At 42.8% G+C, this 22,647-nt stretch overlaps 1 protein-coding gene across 4 annotated transcripts in view; it reads right to left on the minus strand.

Annotated features, from left to right (window-relative positions):
* LOC140453977 (mothers against decapentaplegic homolog 4-like) overlaps positions 1 to 22,647 on the minus strand; it is a 138,712-nt gene that overhangs the window by 80,163 nt on the left and 35,902 nt on the right. For all 4 annotated transcript variants that reach the window (XM_072548865.1, XM_072548867.1, XM_072548864.1 and 1 more), the window contains one exon: positions 664 to 838. In XM_072548865.1, the coding sequence (XP_072404966.1) occupies positions 664 to 838 (175 nt within the window). The remainder of the gene's footprint in view (positions 1 to 663; positions 839 to 22,647) is intronic.

Consider the following 22,647-nt stretch of genomic DNA (forward strand, 5'->3'; position numbering starts at 1 on the left):
GAACCACAACAATCATTACATCTAGCTCAATCTCTTAGAAACTAAAAGCTATGAATTTAGCTTCCTCGGTTTATCTTGTGCCTATAAAATTTGAGCTTTAACACTTACTTCTTGATGTATAGCCTTCTCACTAATTTCCCAGAATGCGGAATACTTAAGAGTGTGACTTCAGTATAATGACAGCAGTGTATGCCCAAGTACTTCTCCTTTCCCATGCAGAAACTGACTGGCACCATCACACAAAGTTTTAGATTAGATTCCCTACAGTGTGGAAACAGGCCCTTCGGCCCAAGCAGTCCACATTAACCCTCCGAAGAGTAACCCACCCAGACCCATTTCCCTCTGACTAATGCACCTAACATTATGGGCAGTTTAGCATGGCCAATTCACCTGACCTGCACATCTTTGGACTGTGGGAGGAACCCGGAGCACGCGGAGGAAACCCACGCAGACATGGGGAGAATGTGCAAACTCCACACAGACAGTCATCCAAGGCTGGAATCAAAACTGGGAACCTGGTGCTGAGCAGCAGTGCTAACCACTGAGCCATCGTGCCACCCTTATGGAATGGAAACAAATAGGTGCAAGGTTAACAACTTTAAATTATTGTGCTTTTCTGCTCTTTGTGAATTCTGTTAAAGCTTATAACACTTCACCACTCACCAATTCCTGGTGAGACGACCCTCTCATAATGGTATGGGTTGACACAGACACTGTCGTACTTTAAGTCAAATGCAAACTGGCAGAATTTAGCATGCTTTAGCTCATTCTTATGCAAATCTGGCCAGCGCCAGAGTCGGGAATAGATCACATGAGGGAAACCTTTCCTGCCAGCGACCTGAAATGCAAACACAATTAAAATTCCATCAATTCCAAACGCTACTTAACAAAATATCATCAAATACATTTATACTAAAGCTTAACCATGTCCTTCTACATTGGAAAACCCAATAGCTTCAGCATAAAGCTTGAACTAGCCTGGTGTTTTTCCATCAGTTCTGCTCCCTGCTACTAAACATGCAGGCCTTTTGAAAATGATTTGTTTTCCACCAAATCATCTGCAGTGCTTAGGAGTCTGAATTGATCTTCCAGTGTTGCAAACAGAAGCAAACTGCATTCAGAAGAACCTGACCACATCCTCAAACTTTCCTCTAATACTCATAATCAACTTCTTACCAAAGATATGTGAAGTTCCCAAGATGCCATCCCTGATGCAAGAACTCAGCTATTCAAAATTATGAACAATTATGACAGTGAAGGACATTCTGTTTCCACTAGCATATAGGTCAGTAGCCAGGGGTCACAATTTCAAGACTGTCAGCAAGAGAGCTCAGAATGAGATGAGGAGAAAGTTCTTTCCTCAAAGTTGTTAGGGTTTGGAACATGCTACCTGGGATAGCGGTGATGGCACACTCCACAGGCTGTTTAAAACGACAGCTGGATATATATTTGAAAAGGTTGAATTTTGGAAGGTAGGGCTGGGAGGCTGGGAATAGCTTGGTGGCTCTTTTGGGAGCTGGTACTGACATGATGGGTCAAATGGCCACTTTTTTATTGTAAAATTCCAAGACTATACAACTTAAAAAGGTTTTTCAGTGCCCAAGATTATCTCTGAAACAAAGAAAGAACAAAGAAAATTATAGCAAAGAAAACTTGGTCCTCCAATCCAGATCCTCTATCTAAGACATTTTTAATGACAGGATCAAATTACAGGCACGGAAGAGAAAATCCATGAAACATTGTAGTTAAACTTCTGATTTACTGGCTATCATCTGGATACAAGGAATTTCTGGTCAAGAATGGTTGTATTTTATATCTTTGCTTTCAGTGTAAACAGATTGTAGAGTTTGTCATCTGACTTAATATATAGGTAAACTTCCAAATTTAGTAAAATACGGCATTAGGCAACTCAACATTCAGCTATCAGATGAAGGGTATTATGGCATGCATTGCCAGGTAAACAAGGCACGTTCGATGACTGGCACTCAAATTACCGCTTATTTATGATCAGATCAGTTATCCAAACAAAACACTCCCAACCCATCTCATTCGGTTAATCAAGGTTGTAGTGTAGAATGTTCTTTTGATGCCTAACTCACCAAAGAGCTACCTAATGATGCCAAGGAGCAAAAGATCCCTGCCTGCAGTTGTTACAACATGCTCTGACATCTTTTTGTCTGATACAATGTAGAATATATTGGAACTACTACATTTCATTCACAGCCTACTGAGCTAGCTGATTTCAGCGAAGGTGATAGAGCACTGCAGGAATAAATTACTACAGATAAATCTGCACTGAAAATACAGATGGAGATCACAGTGGGTTGTCTCGACTTGAAATGCTAACGTGCTCTCACTCCATGGATGCTGTCTGGCTCATTTTGATCTTCAGCAATTGTTGTTTTCAGTAATAGAGCATGGCAACTGGCTGCAGCGTACTCAGGTCACTGAGAGATTATTGGGATGGTTTTGAACTCCTGATTACTGTCCTGCTGGAAACTGGATATGCTTCCAAGTGTTGGGTAAGTGCAGCATCAAGTTTGACTGAAGACCCGTCATCAAATATGCTGTTGACATTCTTGGCCTTGGGCTGACTCCGTAAGGAATGGTCGCTTTGGCAATAAAATGGAGGGCAACAATATCTGCAGAACCTAAACTCGAGCAAGAACTAGCACATTCATGCCTTCAAAGGGGAGTGCAGGTGGAAACATTCAGATTTGGCTTATCTGGGTTTTCAAAACACATTAGGCTTGTAATAACAAGTAACAAACATGCTCAATTCTCATTTCATCACATTTAAAATTGCGACAGTACATGAACATAGCAGCAAGTAACAAAACTCAAAACATGTTAGCAAATTGGTATGGCAAGAGTTAATAACAACACTGAGAAGTAAAAGATTTCAGCTGATAATCTCAGCACATACAATACACAAAACGTATGGTTCTGGACATTCCTTTAGTCAGTCTCCACTCTGAAACATGACACTCGCTCCTCGTCTTCAGCGACCCCAATGACCCTGCTCAGCACTTTTTGTTTATTCCATTGTGGCAAAATGTCAAAACTTATTGAGTCACGCCGGCTGCACTGGCGCCACTGTGTAAGGTACACTGACTCCATCCCATCAGCACAAGCACACCCCCAACTCACACACACAGCACCAAGCTGCTCCCACAGTTCATTCACAGGCTTAATCATCCTAGTATATTTCATCAAAACATAAAACATATGCAAACAAATTCACTTTGACTCAATTCTATGTAGATTTTATCTTTCCTAGACACACCGTGTTGATCGAACACATAATTCATCATAAAAATAATTGTTAAAAATCACACAAGACCACGTTATAGTCCAACAGGTTTATCTGGAAGTACTAGCTTTTGGAGCAATGAACACACCAAACAGAGCTTCCCAAACCTTTTCCTTTTACAAACCCATTTCAACGCTTGAAAACTATTGCTATTCTTCAGTGAGAACAAAGCACAGGATGACAACTGTACAGCTTTTACACCCTGGTAAGAGCTCCATGACATTCTAGTTAGAAACCCATTTTAGGAAGCCACACGCTGTTAACCAAAACAAAACAAGGACAACAAAAATCAAAATGCCTAAGCAGTAAGAGCAGATTGGTGCTTCCGGTCTCTACCTTCCTTTCTCAATCTCTCCACCTTTCCAGCCATGCTTATTTTGCTTCCTCCTACCCACCCATATTTATTCCTACTCACTCATTCTTTCATCCCTTGTGTGCACCAACCTTGCTCTGTTGGCTCACTGACTTTGTATTTGTTTGTCTTTGCACTTCGTATCTGGCACCTCTACTTCCCTTTCATTAATTTCCTGCTTTGTTCCCTGCAGCCTGACCCTTGAAATATTTTCCACTGGTGAGGAATACTCTTTTGCAAAAAGGACACTTTTCTTTTCTCCTTACCTTGATTTTAACCAATTTAAAATAAAACCAGTGAGATTCTCTATGACACTGCTCGCTTTCTCCTTTCAACAGTACCTCATCTGAACTTTGGAAATAGAATTGAGAAAAAACTTTGTACAGAGGTGACACAGTGGAGAAAACTGGATGAACAGCTGGTCTTTGTTTACCCAATATATTGGTCAGAAATCATGAGACACCAGGTTATAGTCCAATAGGTTTATTTGAAATCAAAGCTTTTGGAGCAGCACCATATCTTGGATGATATCCTGGTGCTGTGTGACTTCAGATCTTGTCCACCCCAGTCTAACACCAGCACTTGCACATCATCTCAGGAAATTGGGATTTTCTTTCTTGAATAGAGGTGGGTTAAGGGAAGTCAGATAAAATTCCTCAAAATTACGATGGGTTAACATTAAAATGTTTCTCAACCGGTTTGCTCATTGATGAATCTATCTCTATTAAAAAAGGATTGGAAGGAGGAACTGAAGAAAATTACACAAAATCATAAAATTCCTATGGGAGGCCATTTGGCCCATCAATGCTCCGAAGAGAATCCCACCCAGACCCAGACCCTATCGCATCCTGTAGCTCTGGCTAATCCACCCAGCTGAACACATCCCTGAACATCATGGACAATTTCAGTATGGCCAATCCACCTAACTGCACATCTTTGAACTGTGTGAGGAAACTGGAGCATCCACCAGTACACCACCACCATCACAGACTTTATCAGCAAGTGTGTGGAGGATTGCATACCGAGGAAGTCAATCTGGGTGTTCCCCAACAGGAAACCCTGGATGAATCAGGACATACAGAACCTGCGAAAAACCAGGTGTGAGGCCTTCAGATCAGGAGACTCACTCAAATATAAGGAATCCAAGTATGACCTTCGCAGAGCCATTAAGACAGCCAAGGACCAATACCGATTCAAACTAGAGACCCAGACAGACACTCGGTGACTACTGCAAGGCCTGAATGACATCACAGGTTCTAAAAGGAGACAGTGCAAGATAGCAGACGATGACACATCTTCCCAGATCATCTCAATGCCTTCTATGCTCACTTTGAGCAGAATTTTGGCGGAGAGGGAACACCAATTCCGATAAGTCCTGATGAACCTATCCCAACAGTTACTGCATCAGAGGTCAGACCAATTTTCCTTCGTGTGAATCCAAGGAAAGCGATGGGACCAGACTGCAAACTGCACTCAGAGCATGTGCAGACCAACTGGCAGAGATCTTCTCGGATATCTTCAACCTCTCCTGCAGCAGACCACCGTCCCTGCCTGTTTCTAGAGGGCCAACACCATCCCTGTGCCTAAGAATGCATGTCTCAATGACTATCGTCCAGTGGCCCTAACTTCGGTAATCATGAAGTGCTTTGAAAGGCTGATCATGGCATTAATCAACTCTAGCTTCCCCACTACTCTTGACCCACAGTTCAGCCTTCAACACTATTATCCCCTCGAGACTCATCACTAAACTTAGTGATCTCAGACTAAGCCCCACTCTCTGCAACTGGATCCTCAGTTTCCTGACCCACAGGCCACAATCAGTGAAGATTGGGGACAATATTTCATCCTCACTAACACTTAACACTGGAACCCTCCAGGGGTGCGTACCCAGCCCCCTACAGTACTCACTGTATACCCATGTCTGCGTCGCCAAATACCAGACTAATGCCATTTACAAATTCGCTGATGACACGACCATAGTCGGTCAAATCTCAGATGGCAACGAAACAGTCTACCATTGGGAGGTTGAAGACCTAGAAAAATGGTGCACTGAGAACAACCTAGTTCTCAATGCCAGCAAAACCAAGGAACTCATTATTGACTTTCATGCCCCTCTACACACTAACAGCACAGAGGTGGAACAAGTGGAGAGTGTCAAGCTACTGGGAATGGTCATCCACAACAAGCTTTCTTGGACTCTTCATGTGGACACACTGGTTACAAAGGCCCAACAATGTATTTTCTTCCTCGGAAAGCTGAGAAAATTTGGCATGATGGTGAATACCCTTGCCAACTTTTATAGGTGCACCAGAGTATTCTGTCTGGATGTATCACTATCTGGTATGGCAACTGTACCACTCAAGATCGGAGACAGTTAAGAAAGTGGTGAACTCGGCTCTGACAATCACAAAGGCCACGCTCCCATCTGAAGAATCCATCTACCAGGCCCGCTGTCAAGGAAGGGCTGCCGGCATTCTCATAGATCCATCCCACTCTGGCAATGTTTTTCTACAACCTCTACCATCGGGGAGAGGGTACAGAAGCCTGAACACACGCATCAGCCGGTTTCAAAACAGTTACTACCCTACTGTTGTTAGAATACTGAATGGACTCACAAACTCTTAGCATTCGCCTGTACCTGTGTTTTGGCTTTTGCCGCTGTTTACCTATTATTTACTTATCTATGCTATATAACCATGCGATCCGTGGGCGGCACGGTGGCACAGTGGTTAGCACTGCTGCCTCGCAGCGCCGGAGACCCGGGTTCAATTCCCGCCTCAGGCGACTGACTGTGTGGAGTTTGCACGTTCTCCCCGCGTCTGCATGGGTTTCCTCCGGGTGCTCCGGTTTCCTCCCACAGTCCAAAGATGTGCAGGTTAGGTGAATTGGCCATGCTAAATTGCCCGTAGTGTTAGGTAAGGGGTAGATGTAGATGTAGGGGTATGGGTGGGTTACGCTTCGGCGGGCCGGTGTGGACTTGTTGGGCCGGAGGGCCTGTTTCCACACTGTAAGTAATCTAATCTAAACATGTAAGTAATCTAATCTATTGCTCACAAGACCAAGCATTTCACTGTGCCTCAGTACATGTGACAATAAATTCAATTCAAATTAAAATCGGAAGGAAAACCATGAAGAGACAGGGAGAACGTACAAACTTCACACAAACAGATGGAATTGAACCCGGGTCTCTGATGCTGTCAGGCAGCAATGCCAACCAATGAGCCACCGTGCCGTCCACAAGTTAGGGGAAAATGCTTTACTACATATATCTATTCAAGTAGAGGGTCATCCAATGATCTTTTGAATTATGTTATGTTTTCAATGTTTGAGAAGAATGTGGAGAAAGGTAAACTCCAATTCAAAACATTAGCACCAGAGCAAAAGGGTCATTGGCCTCTGCTTTAATTTCCAGATTCGTAAAAACTGGTTCCCCCTCTCCCCCCACTGTAATATTCTGTAAATAACATTCATGCCATACAAATGCCAGACAATGACCATCTCCATCGAAAGAGAATTGAACCATCGCTCAACATTCAATGGTGTTGCCATCACTGAGTGCTCCATTACCAACATCCAGGGTTCACAACTGACCAGAAACTGAAATGCACCAGCTACATATATACTGTGAGTACAAGGGCAGGTCAAATGCTGGAAATCCTGCAATGAGTAACTCACTTCTGACTACTGAAAGCCTGTCCAGCTGATAGAATACCCACCACTTGCCACAATGAGTGCAGCTCCAACACTCAAGAAGTTTGACACCATCCAGGACAAAGTAGTCCACAGGTTGAAACCACATCCACTCTTGACATTTAGCAACAGAAGTGTGCATCTTCTACAAGATGCACTGTAGCAGCTCATCATGATGCCTTCGACAGCACTTCCCAAAGCTGTAATCTCTATCACCAAAAACAGTCACATCCAACAAGCAATGCAATAAATGGCTCTCCAAGCCCTTGTTCAAAGTCCAGATAAAAATAATTGGAAGATTTTTAAAGTTGTCTGGTCAATCAGAAGCCATTTTTCTCCTGGTTATTAGATTTATTAATAAACCAAAAAACTATCAGCTACAAAGGCTGCAGAGAAACAATCTACCATTAGAAGAGTAACACAGTGTGAATGCTTTCACTCAGCCCGGGACTGGACCCATAGCAGAGTCTGTGGGATAGACAATGGGTGCCACTGCCTTGTGGAGGATGGGAATGAGAATTGGGCCATTGGAGTCAGACCGCTATGTTGAGAGCAGGAAGGTGGAATGAGAGTGGGAGATTAGTGTGGTGGCAGACTTGAGCCTGAGTAAAGTAATATTAGCAGACAACTAAGCGCTACTTGTTTGTCCATCTTACAAGGCAGTGAGGGACGAAGATTTTAACTGGCATACACAAGAACTTTACCAAAGGCAATACTGACTTTTTTCTTAAAGGAAAAAAGGGTGAGACAGTGGTGACAAGCCGGCTGTTCAAAGCCAATAAAGTAAACAACTCGGGAGGCCTTGGGGTTTTTAAAAAATGTTGGAAGAATAGAAGCAGCCTGAAAAGGTGGGGTCCAGCTCCGACAAAACCAGGAATTTCAGTTTGAGCTTTTCGCATTTGCTAGGGTCTTGAAGCTGGATGTGGAAATTCTTATTCCTCTCTCTGTTACAGTTAAACGTTGGGGATTCTCTTCCTGCAGCTAGAATTGCACAGGAGGCAATCTAACTGACTGACTTTGCCAAGGGTGTGTTTACAGTATGTGATTATATTGGTATAGTTAATTAGCAGTAGTTAATTTATGTATTATTTCATTAAGCATTTTGATAGTTACAGTTAAACCAATTCTTATATTTTATTTTTGATTTGTTAGTATTTTAACTGCAGTGTAAAAATAAAGTATGTTTTGCTTAAAGTCAAATAGTTTTACCACCAATCGAACTGCATCTGGAACGCAGTGCATTACACTTACCTTTAAAATAAGAAAATGTTAGGATTTAAGCTACCTTATATTTTGAGGTGGTTTGGTCTGGTCCATAACAACAAGGATATCAATGTAAACATTCAAAAGTCCTATTAAAATGCCATTTTTCCCAGCTATTGAATTCTGTCAACAGCAAATCGGTCTTCTTCCAAAGGTAGCACAGCCCTTCATCTGCAGCCCAGGAAGGATGGCTTTTTTTAATTGAAAGGAGGGGTAGGAAGTGACCAGGTTAAATGGGAAAGAAGTGACAGGAGTTGGTTGATTGGAAGTGAGACTTTCACTTAGCAGCCATTCAAGACAGGTACTATTGTTTTGTGATGCTGCAGGGTGAAATGCTGTCAAACTCACTGTGAAAGTGAGGGCCACTTTAATGAGGCTACAATTTGACAGCTTTGTTCATTCTTATCATTTCACTGCAGGGTCAGTGAACCTTAAACATTTAATCCCACCAAATTCATGTAGTCATTTGAAAAGTTGTGCGTTCTTCAGTTCCTCCCTGAAGGACTGGACATCACAATGCTCTAGACAAAACAGTCTTCCCCTTTAATCTGGTTCCTAACACAAGGCTAGTGTAACTAATTCCACTCTCAGATGCAACAAGCTGGACAAGTGAGGGGGGAAGCTGCTACGCCCAGCTACAAAAGTCCTCTGATCCTCAGATCAGTACAAACAAGACAGCATCACACTCTAGTCATGCAATCCAGGGAAATCATTTTTATCACGTTAGCCATGTCTAAACTGGAAGAAGTGCACTTTCCTTTGTAAAAGTTGTATTTAGATTAGGACATGGCATCAGTCGAAATAAACTGGAGCAACATTTACTATTCTAAGCCTGGCATCAGGATTTCCCAAGGGGTGAAGGGAAATGGTTAAACAGTAACTTCACCTTGCACATTTTTAGCCCTAAATATTATAAATTTGAAAGGAATCAATTTGACCTGCTCACCGTTAACTAAACAAATCACTTCACAAATCACAGTTCTAATCAATTTTCACAACTTCATTTGTAATTGTGGCATCGAGGCTCTGGGAAGGTTAATAGCTTATCTTCAGCACAATGGCTTTGTTGCTAATGAAACTTGGAATAGTTCAAGGAGGGAACAATAATTACCAATTTATACAGTAGTACTGCTCCTGTATCTTACAAACTTATGAACTTGTAATGACATGACAAGTTCATAAGTTTGTAAGATACAGGAGCAGGGCCATCGAGTCTGCTCTGTCATTTGATCACGGCTGATATGCTCCTCACTCCATTTTCCTGCCTTCTCTCCATATCCCTTCTCTCCATTATCAATTAAAAACCTGCCTAACTCCTCCTTAAATTTACTCGCTATCTCAGCATCCACCGCACTTTGAGGTAGCAAATTCCACAGATTCACAACCCTTTGGGTAGAAGTAGCTTTTCCTCAACTCTGTTTTAAATTTGCTGCTCCTTATCTTAAAGAATGACCTCTTGTCTGAGAATGCCCCACAAAAAGAAGCATCTGCTCCACCTCTATTTCATCCATACCTTTTAATAATCTCAGATACCTCAATTTCATCTCCCTTTATTTTTCTAAATTCCAGAGAGTACAGACCTAAATCTTTCAATCTCCCTTCATATGACAAACCTCTCATCCCTAGGATCAATCTAATGAACTGCCTCCCATCCCATTACAACTTTCCTCAAATAAGGCGACCAAAACTGTGCACAATATGCCAGATGTGGTCACACCAATGCCTTATATAGTTGGAACAATACTTCCTCACCTTTATATTGTATGGTTTTAGCTCTAAAAGCTAACATTCCACTTGCTTTCTTGATTACCTATGTACCTGTATGCTAGTTTTCTGTGACTCATGAACACGTACACTTAGACCCCTATGCACCAGAGCACACAAAGTCTCTCCCCATTAAGATAATAGGTTGCCTTCCCATTTCTTCGGCCCAAATCCATGACCTCGTACTTATACACATTAAATTCTGTCTGCCACATTTTGGCCCACTCTCCTAACCTATTTATATCCATTTGTAAGGTTCATATTTCCTCATTGCAATTTACTGTCCTATCTATTTTTGAGTCGTCTGCAAACTTGGTTATACAGCCTTCTATCCCTGCATCCAGATTGTTAACATAGAGTGTAAATAGCTGGGGTCCAAGGACTGAATGCTGTGGCACCCCACTAGTTACATCTTGCCATCCAGAATAAAAAACATTTATTCCGACTCTCTATCTTTTGTCCATCAGCCAGTCAGCCATCCAAGCTATAAAATTACCCTTAATTCCATATGATTCAACCTTGTGAATTAACATTTTGCATGACACCTTATCAAATGCCTTCTGTAGTCCAGATATATTACACCTACATGCTCCATATTATACACTTTGCTTGTTACATCTTCAAAGAACTCTAGCAAATTAATCAAACATGTTCTGCCCTTCAAAAAACCACGCTGACTGACGGATAGTGGTCTGACTTTCCAAATGTCCAGATATTGTTTTCTTTATAACTGATTCTAACACTTTCCCAACAAGAGATGTTAAACTAATTGGTCTGTAATTTCTCACATTTTGCCTCCCTCCCTGTTTGAATCAGGGCGTCACATTGGGCCTCGGATTAGGGGGAGTAGATTTAGGACAGAGATGAGGGGATATTACTTTTCCTAGAGAGTAGTGAATCTATGAAAGTCTCTGCCCAAGGAAGCAGTAGAGGCAGCTTCATTAAATATATTGAAGATGCATTTGGATGGATTTTTGCATGTTGGGGAAATGAAGGATTATGGGGATAATGCAGGTAGGAGGGGCTGAGATGACGGATAGATCAGCCATGATCTTAATGAATGGAGGAGCAAGCTCGACGAGCCAAATGGCCTACACCTGCTTCTATTATTATGAAACTATTCGCCATTTTCCAATCCACTGGAACTTTTTCCATGTCCAGAGAATTTTGGAATATTGTAACATTATATGCAAGATTATTTCAGATATAAAACACACACAAGCCATTCAAATCAACTAGTCCAGGTTAGGGTTTATGCTTCATTCGGGCTTCCTCCCATAATAAGCATCCCATATTGCCTTTGCCCTCTTATAGTTGGCTATTGCCTTAATGCATTCAGACAATTTGCTTCAACCATTCCTGGTGATAGCCAAGTTCCACATCCTGACCAATTTTTGGAGAAAGAAATTCCTTCCAATTTTCCTTTTGGATTTCTTGGTGACTTATCTTCTACTAGTTTACAAAGTTAAAATTCACACAACACCAGGTTATAGTCCAATCTTCTATTAGTGACCTCCAACGCCATAAGACCATACAAATAGGAAAAGGAATAGACCGCTCAACCCTTCAAGCCTGCTCTGCCATTCAATAGGATTATGATTTACCCAAAATTCCTCATGCCCACTTTTCTGCCCTTCCCCATAATCCTAGACTCACCTACTGATCAAGAATCTATCATGGCCTTAAATAGACGTAAGGACTGTCTGTGGCAAGAAATTCCTCATGTTGGTCTTAAATTGGCATCCCTTAATTCTGAGACAGAGTTATGCTCTTTCACAAGTTTAAAGGCTTCAATATAATTTCAAGAGAACATAGAACATTACAGCGCAGTACAGGCCCTTCGGCCCTCAATGCTGCATCGCCCTGTCATACTAATCTGAAGCCCATCCCATCTACACCATTCCATGTACGTCCATATGCCTGTCCAATGACGACTTAAATGTACTTAAACTTGGCGAATCTACTACCGTTGTACGCAAAGCATTCCACACCCTTACTACTCTGAGTAAAGAAACTACCTCTGACATCTGTCTTATACCTATCTCCCCTCACTTAAAAGTTGTGTCCCCTCGTGTTTGCCATTCCCATACTTGGAAAAAGGCTCTCCCTGTCCACCCTATCTAACCCTCTGATTATCTTGTATGTCTCTCAACCTTCTTCTCTCTAATGAGAACAGCCTCAAGGCCCTCTGCCTTTCCTCGTAAGACATTCCTTCCATACCAGGAAACATCCTAGTAAATCTCCTCTGCACCCTTTCCAAAGCTTTCACATCCTTCTTATAATGTGGTGACCAGACCTGTACACAATACTCCAAGTGCGGCAGCACCAGAGCTTTGTACAGCTGCAGCATAACCTCCTGGTTCCAGAACTCAATCCCTCTATTAATAAAGGCCAAAACACTGTATGCCTTCTTAACAACCCTGTCAATCTGGGTGGCAACTCTCAGGTATCTGTGTACATGAACACTGAGATCTCTCTGCTCATCTGCATTCCCAAGAATCTCACCATTAGCCCAGTACTTTGCATTCCGATTACTCTGTTCAAAGTGAATCACCTCACACTTGTCCACATTAAACTCCATTTGCCACCTCTCAGCCCAGCTCTGCATCTTATCTATGTCTCGCTGCAACCTACTACATCCTTCGTCACTATCCACAACTCCACCAACCTTAGTGTCGTCTGCAAATTTACTAACCCATCCTTCTAAGCCCTCATCCAGGTCGTTTATAAAAATGACGAACAGCAGTGGACCCAACACCGACCCCTGCGGTATGCCGCTAGTAACTAGACACCAAGATGCACATGTTCCATCAACTACAACCCTCTGTTTTCTTTCAGCAAGCCAATTACTGATCCAAACTGCTATGTCTCCTACAATCCCATTCCTCCGCATTTTGTATAATAGCGTACCGTGGGGAACCTTATCAAACGCCTTGCTGAAATCCATATACACCACATCAACCGGCTTACTCTCACCTACCTGTTTGGTCACTTTGTCAAAAAAGTCAATAAGATTCGTTAGGCACGACCTACCTTTCACAAAACCGTGCTGACTGTCCCTGATCAGATTATTCTTTTCTAGATGGTTATAAATCCCATCGCTTATAACCTTTACCAATAACTTTACCAACAACTGAGACTCACTGGTCTGTAATTACCAGGGTTGTCTCTACTACCCTTTTTGAACAAGGGAACCACATTTGCTATCCGCCAGTCCTCAGACACTATTCCTGTGGACAATGATGATTAGAAGATCAATACCAAAGGCATTTCTCACTGAAAACATCTGAATCCCGGAACCTGCAACAGCCATTCCTGTCCCTGCTCTATCCATGTCTCCGTAATGGCCACAACACCGAAGTCCCAGGTACCAACCCACGCTGCCAGTTCACCCACTTTATTTCGGATGCTCCTCGCGTTGAAATACACACACTTCAATCCAGGTTCTTGCTTGCCAGTGCCAGACACTTGATTTTGGAACTCCCTACTTTCATCCTCTTCTGTATCTGTCCGACAATTTTGGTTCCCATCCCCCTGCTGTATTAGTTTAAATCCACCTTAATAGCTTTTGCGAATTTCTCACTCAGGATATTCGTACCCCTCTGGCTTAGATGAAGACCATCCTGCTTGTAGAGGTCCCACCTACCCCAAAGAGAGCTCCAATTATCCAAAAACCCGAAACCCTCCCTCCTGCCCCATCCCTGTAGCCACGTGTTCAATTCCTTTCTCTCCCTATTCCTCACCTCACTAGCACGTTGCACGGGCAGCAAACCAGAGAAAATAACTCTGTTTGTCCAAGCTCTAAGCTTCCATCCTCGCTCCCTGAATTTCTGCCTCAAGTCCTCATCTCTCTTCCGACCTATGTCGTTGGTGCCAATGTGGACCATGACTTGGGGCTGCTCTCCCTCCCCCCGAAGGATCCCAAAAACACGATCAGACATCACAGACCCTGGCACCCGGGAGGCAACACACCAACCGTGAGTCTCTCTCGTCCCCACAGAACCTCCTATCTGTCCCCCTAACTATAGAGTCCTCAATGACTACTGCTCTGCTCCTCTTCCCCCTTCCCTTCTAAGCAGCAGGTGCCCCACTGCTTTCCCCTGATGTCATTCCCCCCCAACAATATCCAAATCAGTATACTTATTGTTGGGGGGAACGGCCACAGGGGATCCCTGCACTGCCTGCTGGTTCCCTTTCTGTCCCCTAACTGTCACCCATCTGTCTTTTTCTTTTATCTGGGGAGTGACTACCTCTCTGAAAGTCCTGTCAATAACGCCCTCTGCCTCCCAAATGATCCGAAGTTCATCCAACTCCAGCTCCAGTTCCCTAACGCAGTTTTCAAGGAGCTGGTGTTGGGTGCACTTCCCACAGATATAGTCAGCAGGGACACTAGTGGTGACCCTCACTTCCCACATTCTGCAGGAGGAACACTCCACTGCCCTAAACTCCATTCCCACTATTCTAATTCCTGAAGTGACTACTAAAAAAAAAGGATTAGGAAATAAACTAGTTACCTCACCTTGTCAATCTGGCTCCCACAACTTTTTCTTTAGGTTAGAGGAGGAGGATGATGGGTGGGAGACACAACCCGAGTAGTGTCTCGGGTAACGCAACTACGCAAATACAAACTGTTCTACTTACCCTTCCCAGAAGTCCTTTGCTCACTCCTCCCTCGCTGGCCTGAAGGTAAGAAGTTTAAATATACTTACCGGCCTTCCCGACAATCACCTCACACCAATGTCACCTCCTCCCGGCTCCCGCCTCTCACTGCTCCGAAGCAGCAAGACAGCTTTTACTTCTGACATGTATACAAATCTCTTTCTACTTTCATCCTTGGAAAGCATCTTCAGAACCTCTGCAGTGACACTACACCAGGTGCGTCCAACAGACAGTACATGGGTCACAATGTAATCAGTGGAAGAATCCTACAGGACCATCCAAGTTTATCCTCAGACATAGACAAATCTCACCAGAAGACTTTATAGCTCCAGGTCATTTCTCTCCCATATTTGAGCCAGACTTATGGGAGGGAAACGGTTTGTGATTGGATGAACAGCGCAGTGTTCGGAGCATCACTCAGCTGGGGGCCCAGAGCTGTATAGGGACTTACAGCGATTGAGGTGCACACTGGTTTAAGGAGAAGGGTAATCAGAGTTGGGTTGTCATCAGGAAATGAAAGTCAGGATGCTGGTTTAGAGAGAAGGGGTGAGAGTTGGGTTATAACCAGGTAATAAAGGTAAGGGTGCTGGCTTGGGGAGAAGGGTTGCAAGAGTTAGTCTATCACCAGGGGATGAAGGTAAGGGTACTGGTTTGGAGACAAGGTTGAACAATAGTTAGGTCTAATGATCAAAAGGAGTTGGGGAACAAAAGGTGCAACATTGGCAACATTGGCATATCCTGGATTGGGAAACCAAGCAGGAAGCAACTCAAGCATCACCCATGTCGATTATCAGCCAACTCCACGTGATAATACATCCTCCTTTCCTGAGTGAGAGTAAGTTTGAATCGTGGGGCACCACGCAGTAGTCCAAATGTGGTCTAACCAAGCTTCGTTAGGTCTGACATAGGCTCCCTACTTTTCAATTGTATCCCTCTAGCAACGAAGCCTAGTGTTTGGTTTTCTTTTTTCAAAATTATCTTTCTAACCTGTGGCACAACCGTCAATGATTCATATATTTGTACTCTTCCCCACCAAGACTCGCATCATTAGTAAATAATCTCTGAACCTTCTTTCCAAAAAGTACAACTCACTTTTACATGTAGAACTTCATTTGCAAATCATATGCATACTTTGCAAGTACGTACTCTAATTTGTTGCAATCCTCTAAGTATTGGTTATCCTATCTCAATTTGGTGCTACTTGAAAAATTTAAACATTATTCCAAAGTCTAAATTATTCATGGTTCCAGTACTGACCCTTGTGAAAAATTACTTTCCACTTTCTGTCACTCTGAATCCATCTATTGTTTCCATTTGTTGCTTCTTCTATAAATTTGTTGGTAAAAAATGTTTGAAAGTAAGACCTTCACAAAGATCACAGTAACACTCAGCAGTGTCAATGACAGCTTTCAAGGGTGTTCACTTTCACAAACATACAGCACATCAGATAACAGCAAGATACAAAAAAAAGCCTCAAACAAGTTCTGTTATCAAATGTTCAAAGTAAGACACCTCTGACCTAATTCCCACCACCACAATGCTTTCCAGTCTTTAATATCTTCCAGCCTTTCAGGGAGGCACGTTTTCCCCTCCTGTGAAAAGCTTCACTAAAGCACACAGCAAAAAAAAATCTCTGAAGGGAGTGCCCTCCCACACCAATAAGATGCAATTTCAGAATGCTCTTTAGAGACTAAGGACGACATGAACATAAATTCTAAAATTAAGTCAGGTTCTGTATCCAAATGGCTAATTCTCCCTGTATTCCATGAGATCTAACCTTGCTAATCAGTCTCCCATGCGGAACCTTGTCGAATGCCTTACTGAACTCCATATAGATCACATCTACTGCTCTGCCTTCATCAATCTTCTTTGTTACTTCTTCAAAAAACTCAATCAAGTTTGTGAGACATGATTTCCCACGCACAAAGCCATGTTGACTATCCCCAATCAGTCTTTGCCTTTCCAAAATACATGTACATCCTGTCCCTCAGGATTCCCTCCAATAACTTGCCCACCACTGAGGTCAGGCTCACCAGTCCATAGTTCCCTGGTTTGTCTTTACTGCCCTTCTTAAACAGTGGCACCACGTTTGTCAACCTCCAGTCTTCTGGCACCTCACCTGTGACTATCGCTGATACAAATATTTCAGCAAGAGGCCCAGCAATGACTTCTTTAGCTTCCCATAGAGTTCTCAGGTACACTTGATCAGGTCCTGGGGACTTGTCCACCTTTACCCGCTTCAAGACATCCAGCACTTTCTCCTCTGGAATCTGGACATTTTGCAAGATGTCACCATCTATTTCCCTATAGTCTATATCTTCCATATCCTTTTCCACAGTAAATACCGGTGCAAAATATTCATTTAGTATCTCCCCCATTTTCTGCGGCTCCACACAAAGGCTGCCTTGCTGATCTTTAAGGGGCCCTATTCTCTTCCTAGTTACCCTTTTGTCCTTAATATATTTGTAAAAGCCCTTCGGATTCTCCTTAATAAATTTGCCAAAGCAATGTCCCCTTTTTGCCCTCCTGATTTCCCTCTTAAGTATACTCCTACTGCCTTTATACTCTTGTAAGGATTCACTCGATCTATCCTGTCTATACCTGATATATGCTTCCTTCTTTTTCTTAAGCAAACCCTCAATTTCTTTAGTTATCCAGCATTCCCTACACCTACCAGCCTTTCCTTTCACCCTGACAGGAATATACTTTCTCTGAATTCTTGTTATCTCATTCCTGAAAGCTTCCCATTTTCCAGCCGTCCCTTTACCTGCAAACATCTGCCTCCAATCAGCTTTCGAAAGTTCTTGCCTAATACCATAAAAATTGGCCTTTCTCCAATTTAGAACTGGTCTATCCTTTTCCATTACTATTTTAAAACGAATAGAATTATGGTTGCTGGCCCCAAAGCGCTCCCCCACTGACACCTCAGTCACCTGCCCTGCCTTATTTCCCAAGAGTAGGTCAAGTTTTGCACCTTCTCTAGTAGGTACATCCACATACTGAATCAGAAAATTGTCTTGTACACACTTAACAAATTCCTCACCATCTAAACCTTTAACACTACGGCAGTCCCAGTTGATGTTTGGAAAGCTAAAATCCCCTACCATAACTACCCTATTATTCCTTCAGATAGCTGAGATCTCCTTACAAGTTTGTTTCTCAATTTCCCTATGACTATTAGGGGGTCTATAATACAATCCCAATAAGGTGATCATCCCTTTCTTAATTCTCAGTTCCACCCAAGTAACTTCCCGGGATGGGGATTTCTGGGAATATCCTCCCTCAGCACAACTGCAATGCTATCCCTTATCAAAAATGCCATTCCCCCTCCTCTCTTGCCTCCCTTTCTATCCTTCCTGTAGCATTTGTATCCTGGAATATTAAGCTGCCAGTTCTACCCATCCCTGAGCCATGTTACTCTAATTGCTATGATACCCCAGTCTCATGCTCGTAACCATGCCCTGAGTTCATCTGCCTTCCCTGTTAGGCCCCTTGCATTGAAATAAATGCAGTTTAATTTATTCGTCCTACCTTGTCCCGGCCTGCCCTGACTGTTTGACTCATGTCTGTTCTCAACTGTACCAGTCTCAGATTGATCTCTTTTCCTTACTATCTCCCTGGGTCCCACCCACCCCCCCCCTCCCCCCCCCACCTTACGAGTTTAAATCCTCCCAAGCAGTTCTAGCAAATTTCCCTGCCAGTATATTAGTCCCCTTCCAAGTTAGGTGCAACCCATTCTTCTTGTACAGGTCACTTCTACCCCAAAAGAGATTCCAATGATCCAAAAATGTGAATCCTTCTCCCATACACCAGCTCCTCAACCATGCATTCATCTGCTCTATCCTCCTATTTCTGCCCTCATTAGCTCGTAGCACTGGGAGTAATCCAGATATTACTACCCTTGAGGACCTCCTTTTTAAATTTCTGCCTAACTCTCTGTAATCTCTCTTCAGAATCTCTTTTCCTTTTCTATATTGTTGGTTCCAATGTGGGCAATGACCTCTTGCTGGCCCCTCTCCCCCTCTGCACCCTCTCAGACATCCTTGACCCTGGAACCAGGGAAACAACACACCATTCTGCTTTTTCTCTACTGGCTACAGAAACATCTGTCTGTACCTTGGACTACAGAATCCCCTATCGCAATCTTAGAAGCCAACGTACCCCTCGTTGCATTAGAGCCACTCTTAATACCAGAAACTTGGCTATTTGTGCTACGTTCCCCTGAGAATCCATCACCCCCTACATTTTCCAAAACATCATACCTCTTTGAAATGACATATCCACAAAAGACTCCTGCCCTAGGTGCCTACCTCTCTTACCCTTCCTGGAGTTAACCCATCTATGTGACTGTATCTGAGACTTCCCCCCTTCCTATAACTGCCATCCATCACATACTGTTACTGTTGCAAATTCCTCATCGCTTCTATCTGTCTCTCCAACCGATCCATTCGATCTGATAAGATTCGCATCCAACAGCATTTATGGCAGATATAATCCGCAGTAACCCTTAAACTCTCTTTAAACTCCCATATCTGACAAGAAGTACAAATCACGGCAAAGACCATTTTTGCTCCTTCACAATCTACAGACAATAGGTGCAGTAGGCCATTCTGCCCTTCAAGCCTGCACCACCATTCATTATGATCATGGCTGATCATCTTCAATCAGTATCCTGTTCCTGCCTTATCCCCAGAACCCTTGATTCCACTATCCTTAAGAGTTCCATCCAACTCTTTCTTGAGACCCAGAAAATAACACCGTATTATTCCTCTACAAAACACTGCACTAGGTTAAATTAATAGTATGGCTTATATTTTAAGTTTAATCAAGAGACTTAGCTCCAAAAACATATAAATCAAGAAAGAACCCACTGTACTCACTACTGCATTTTTTCTACTGGACAGACTTAAAACAATGATTAACTTATCTGATTCTGTGTTGTGAACTTCACCCAAACAGGTTCCTCCAAGATTAGTTGTGAAATTCACTGTATGTTAATTTTCCCAGATGCACACCGATGTCCAGCGATACACAAATTCAAAAACAACAAAGGCAGTAACTGTGCAGGTTCTCTCGCTCTCTGCTGCACTGTCCTCACGTGTTTCCTTTGTCTGTTCTTCTCTCTTTTAAAACTGCTGTTGTTTTGACTTTTTTTTCCCCCCAAAGTTCCAAAATAATGCAACAGCATATAAAACAGTAATTGCTGCTCCTGGAATTCGAGGAAATTACCTCCAACACCTAAAATACCTCAAGAAAAGGAGCAGCTCTTACAGCCAGAATTTTTTTCCCAACCTCCATCTTGGATTACCCAGAATCCTAATGTGAACAAATTGTAAAAATGACACAAGTGCACATTTTGGACAGCAAACAATTAAAAGCAAAGATTTATTATTAGAGTTATGGTTATATCAATCTCTGGGTAATTTGAGAAAGGCTCATTTGTGTTGGAGGCTTAGAACTCAATTTAAAGTACTTAGCTGGAGTGATAATTAAAGTAGCCTTTGCTCAGACTCAAATTAAAAACCGTTGAAGTTTTCGAGAAATCAAGATCATGTGAAGCCTTTCCAAACTTTTTTTCTCACACACTCAGGCACACACACCATTAACACGTTTTATAACGTGTCATAAAAGACATGAAGGAATTGGCTCCAAGGCAAATGAGGGTAGCTCAGATAATGGAGTATTTAGAATCAAAGAATGAAAAAGCACAGGGGCAGACCAATTAGCTTATATTGATGAAAACTCTTTGGAATAACTACCCAATTAGTTCCATTGCCTCAGCTCTTTCACCAGAGCCTGCTAATTTTTCCCTTCCAAGTATTTATCCAATTTAATTTGAAGGTTATCTACTAAGATGCTTTTCAGATAACAAACTGTCATGCTAATAATGCTAATAATGTGGGCGGCACAATGGCACAGTGGTTAGCACTGCTGCCTCACAGCACCAGAGATCCGGGTTCAATTCCCGTCTCAGGTGACTGACTGTGTGGAGTTTGCACATTCTCCCCGTGTCTGCATGGGATTCCTCCGGGTGCTCCGGTTTCCTCCCACAGACCAAAAATGTGCAGGTTAGGTGAACTGGCCACGCTAAATTGCCCACAGTGTTAGGTGAAGGGATAAATGTAGGGGAATGGGTCTGGGTGGGTTACGTTTCGGGGGGTCGGTGTGGACTTGTTGGGCTGAAGGGCCTGTTTCCACACTGTAAGTAATCTAATCTCATACTTTCTCTGATTCCATGACCAACCATGTCACGTTAACCACTTCAAGTTCACTCAACTTAGATCAGAGATGAAAGACTTATTGGTCTGCATGGCTCAGTGCTAGGTTGACCGGTCCCTTTACCTGTTCAGCCACCAAGGGAAATGAAACTGATTTTCAGAAATTGCTGGGCTCGTCAAAAGGCATGTACAGAACCAATAATGACTATTTTAGCTCATTACACAATGGAACAATCCATCAAAAAAGAACCACCAAACTTGCTATCATAACTAAAGGAACAGTTGGTTGTAACCCTCATAAACAAATGGTGCACAAGCATTGCTGAAATAAAAATAAAAGCATACAATCCAATTGCTCCAATTCGAATAGCCGGTGAAACAACTATATCTGAAGTGCCTGCTCTCCCACACAAAATAGTTGGCAAGCTACTTATTCTCAAACCTTTGATGGTCTACAACCTGTATGAGTAAGCCAACAATATCCACCCCAGGTATTTACTTTAGAACAGATGAATGGACTTACATATGTTTAGGTCAGAGTGGTGCTGGAAAAGCACAGCAGGTCAGGCAGCATCCAAGAAGCAGGAAAATCGACGTTTCGGGCAGAAGCCCTTCATTAGGAATGGAGGCAGGCAGCCTCCAGGGTGGAGAGATAAAATTTTATCTGTCCACCCTGGAGGCTCCCTGCCTCCATTCCTGATGAAGGGCTTCTGCCCGAAATGCTGATTTTCCTGCTCCTTGGATGCTGCCCGACCTGCTGTGATTTTCCAGCACCACTCCGATCTAAACTCTGGTTTCCAGCATCTGCAGTACTCATTTATGCTCGTATGGATTTACATGGTCTGCTTTGTTCCTACATTGTCATCTGCTGCAGTTGTAGAAAAGGCCCAAGTAAACTGATTGCAGAGGGTAAAAGGCTGAGCAGGGAAATAAAAGTCAAGTTGGAAATAAGAAAGTTATGGTTGAGAAGATGGATTGCAGCAGCATGACCGAGAGGATATGAGGTTAGAAATGAGACAAAACCGCAGACAACATTTTCTCAATGACACAGGGCAGTCTTACTATGGTCAGTATCAGAGTATGCTACTTGTGATAATGTTTGATTAACACTTGATAGATTTGGAAGGAAACAAGACATTCACACGATGACAAAGGAAAGGTCTGAGAGACAGGACAGTGTGCTGAAAAGTCAGAGGTGGAGAGGCTTTTCTTCAGGAGTCGTGTAGTTGAATCATACTGCAAAGAAGGAGGTGCATTCAGCTCATTGAGCCTGTGCCAGCTCTTTGTTAGAGCTATCCAATTAGTCCTAATAACCTATTCTTTCCTCATAGCTCTGAAAATTATTCCCCATTCATTCTCATGATTATTTCACTTTTAAAAGTGTATTA

The sequence above is a fragment of the Chiloscyllium punctatum genome, chromosome 28, assembly GCF_047496795.1.
Source record: "Chiloscyllium punctatum isolate Juve2018m chromosome 28, sChiPun1.3, whole genome shotgun sequence".
Classification (NCBI taxonomy): domain Eukaryota; kingdom Metazoa; phylum Chordata; class Chondrichthyes; order Orectolobiformes; family Hemiscylliidae; genus Chiloscyllium; species Chiloscyllium punctatum.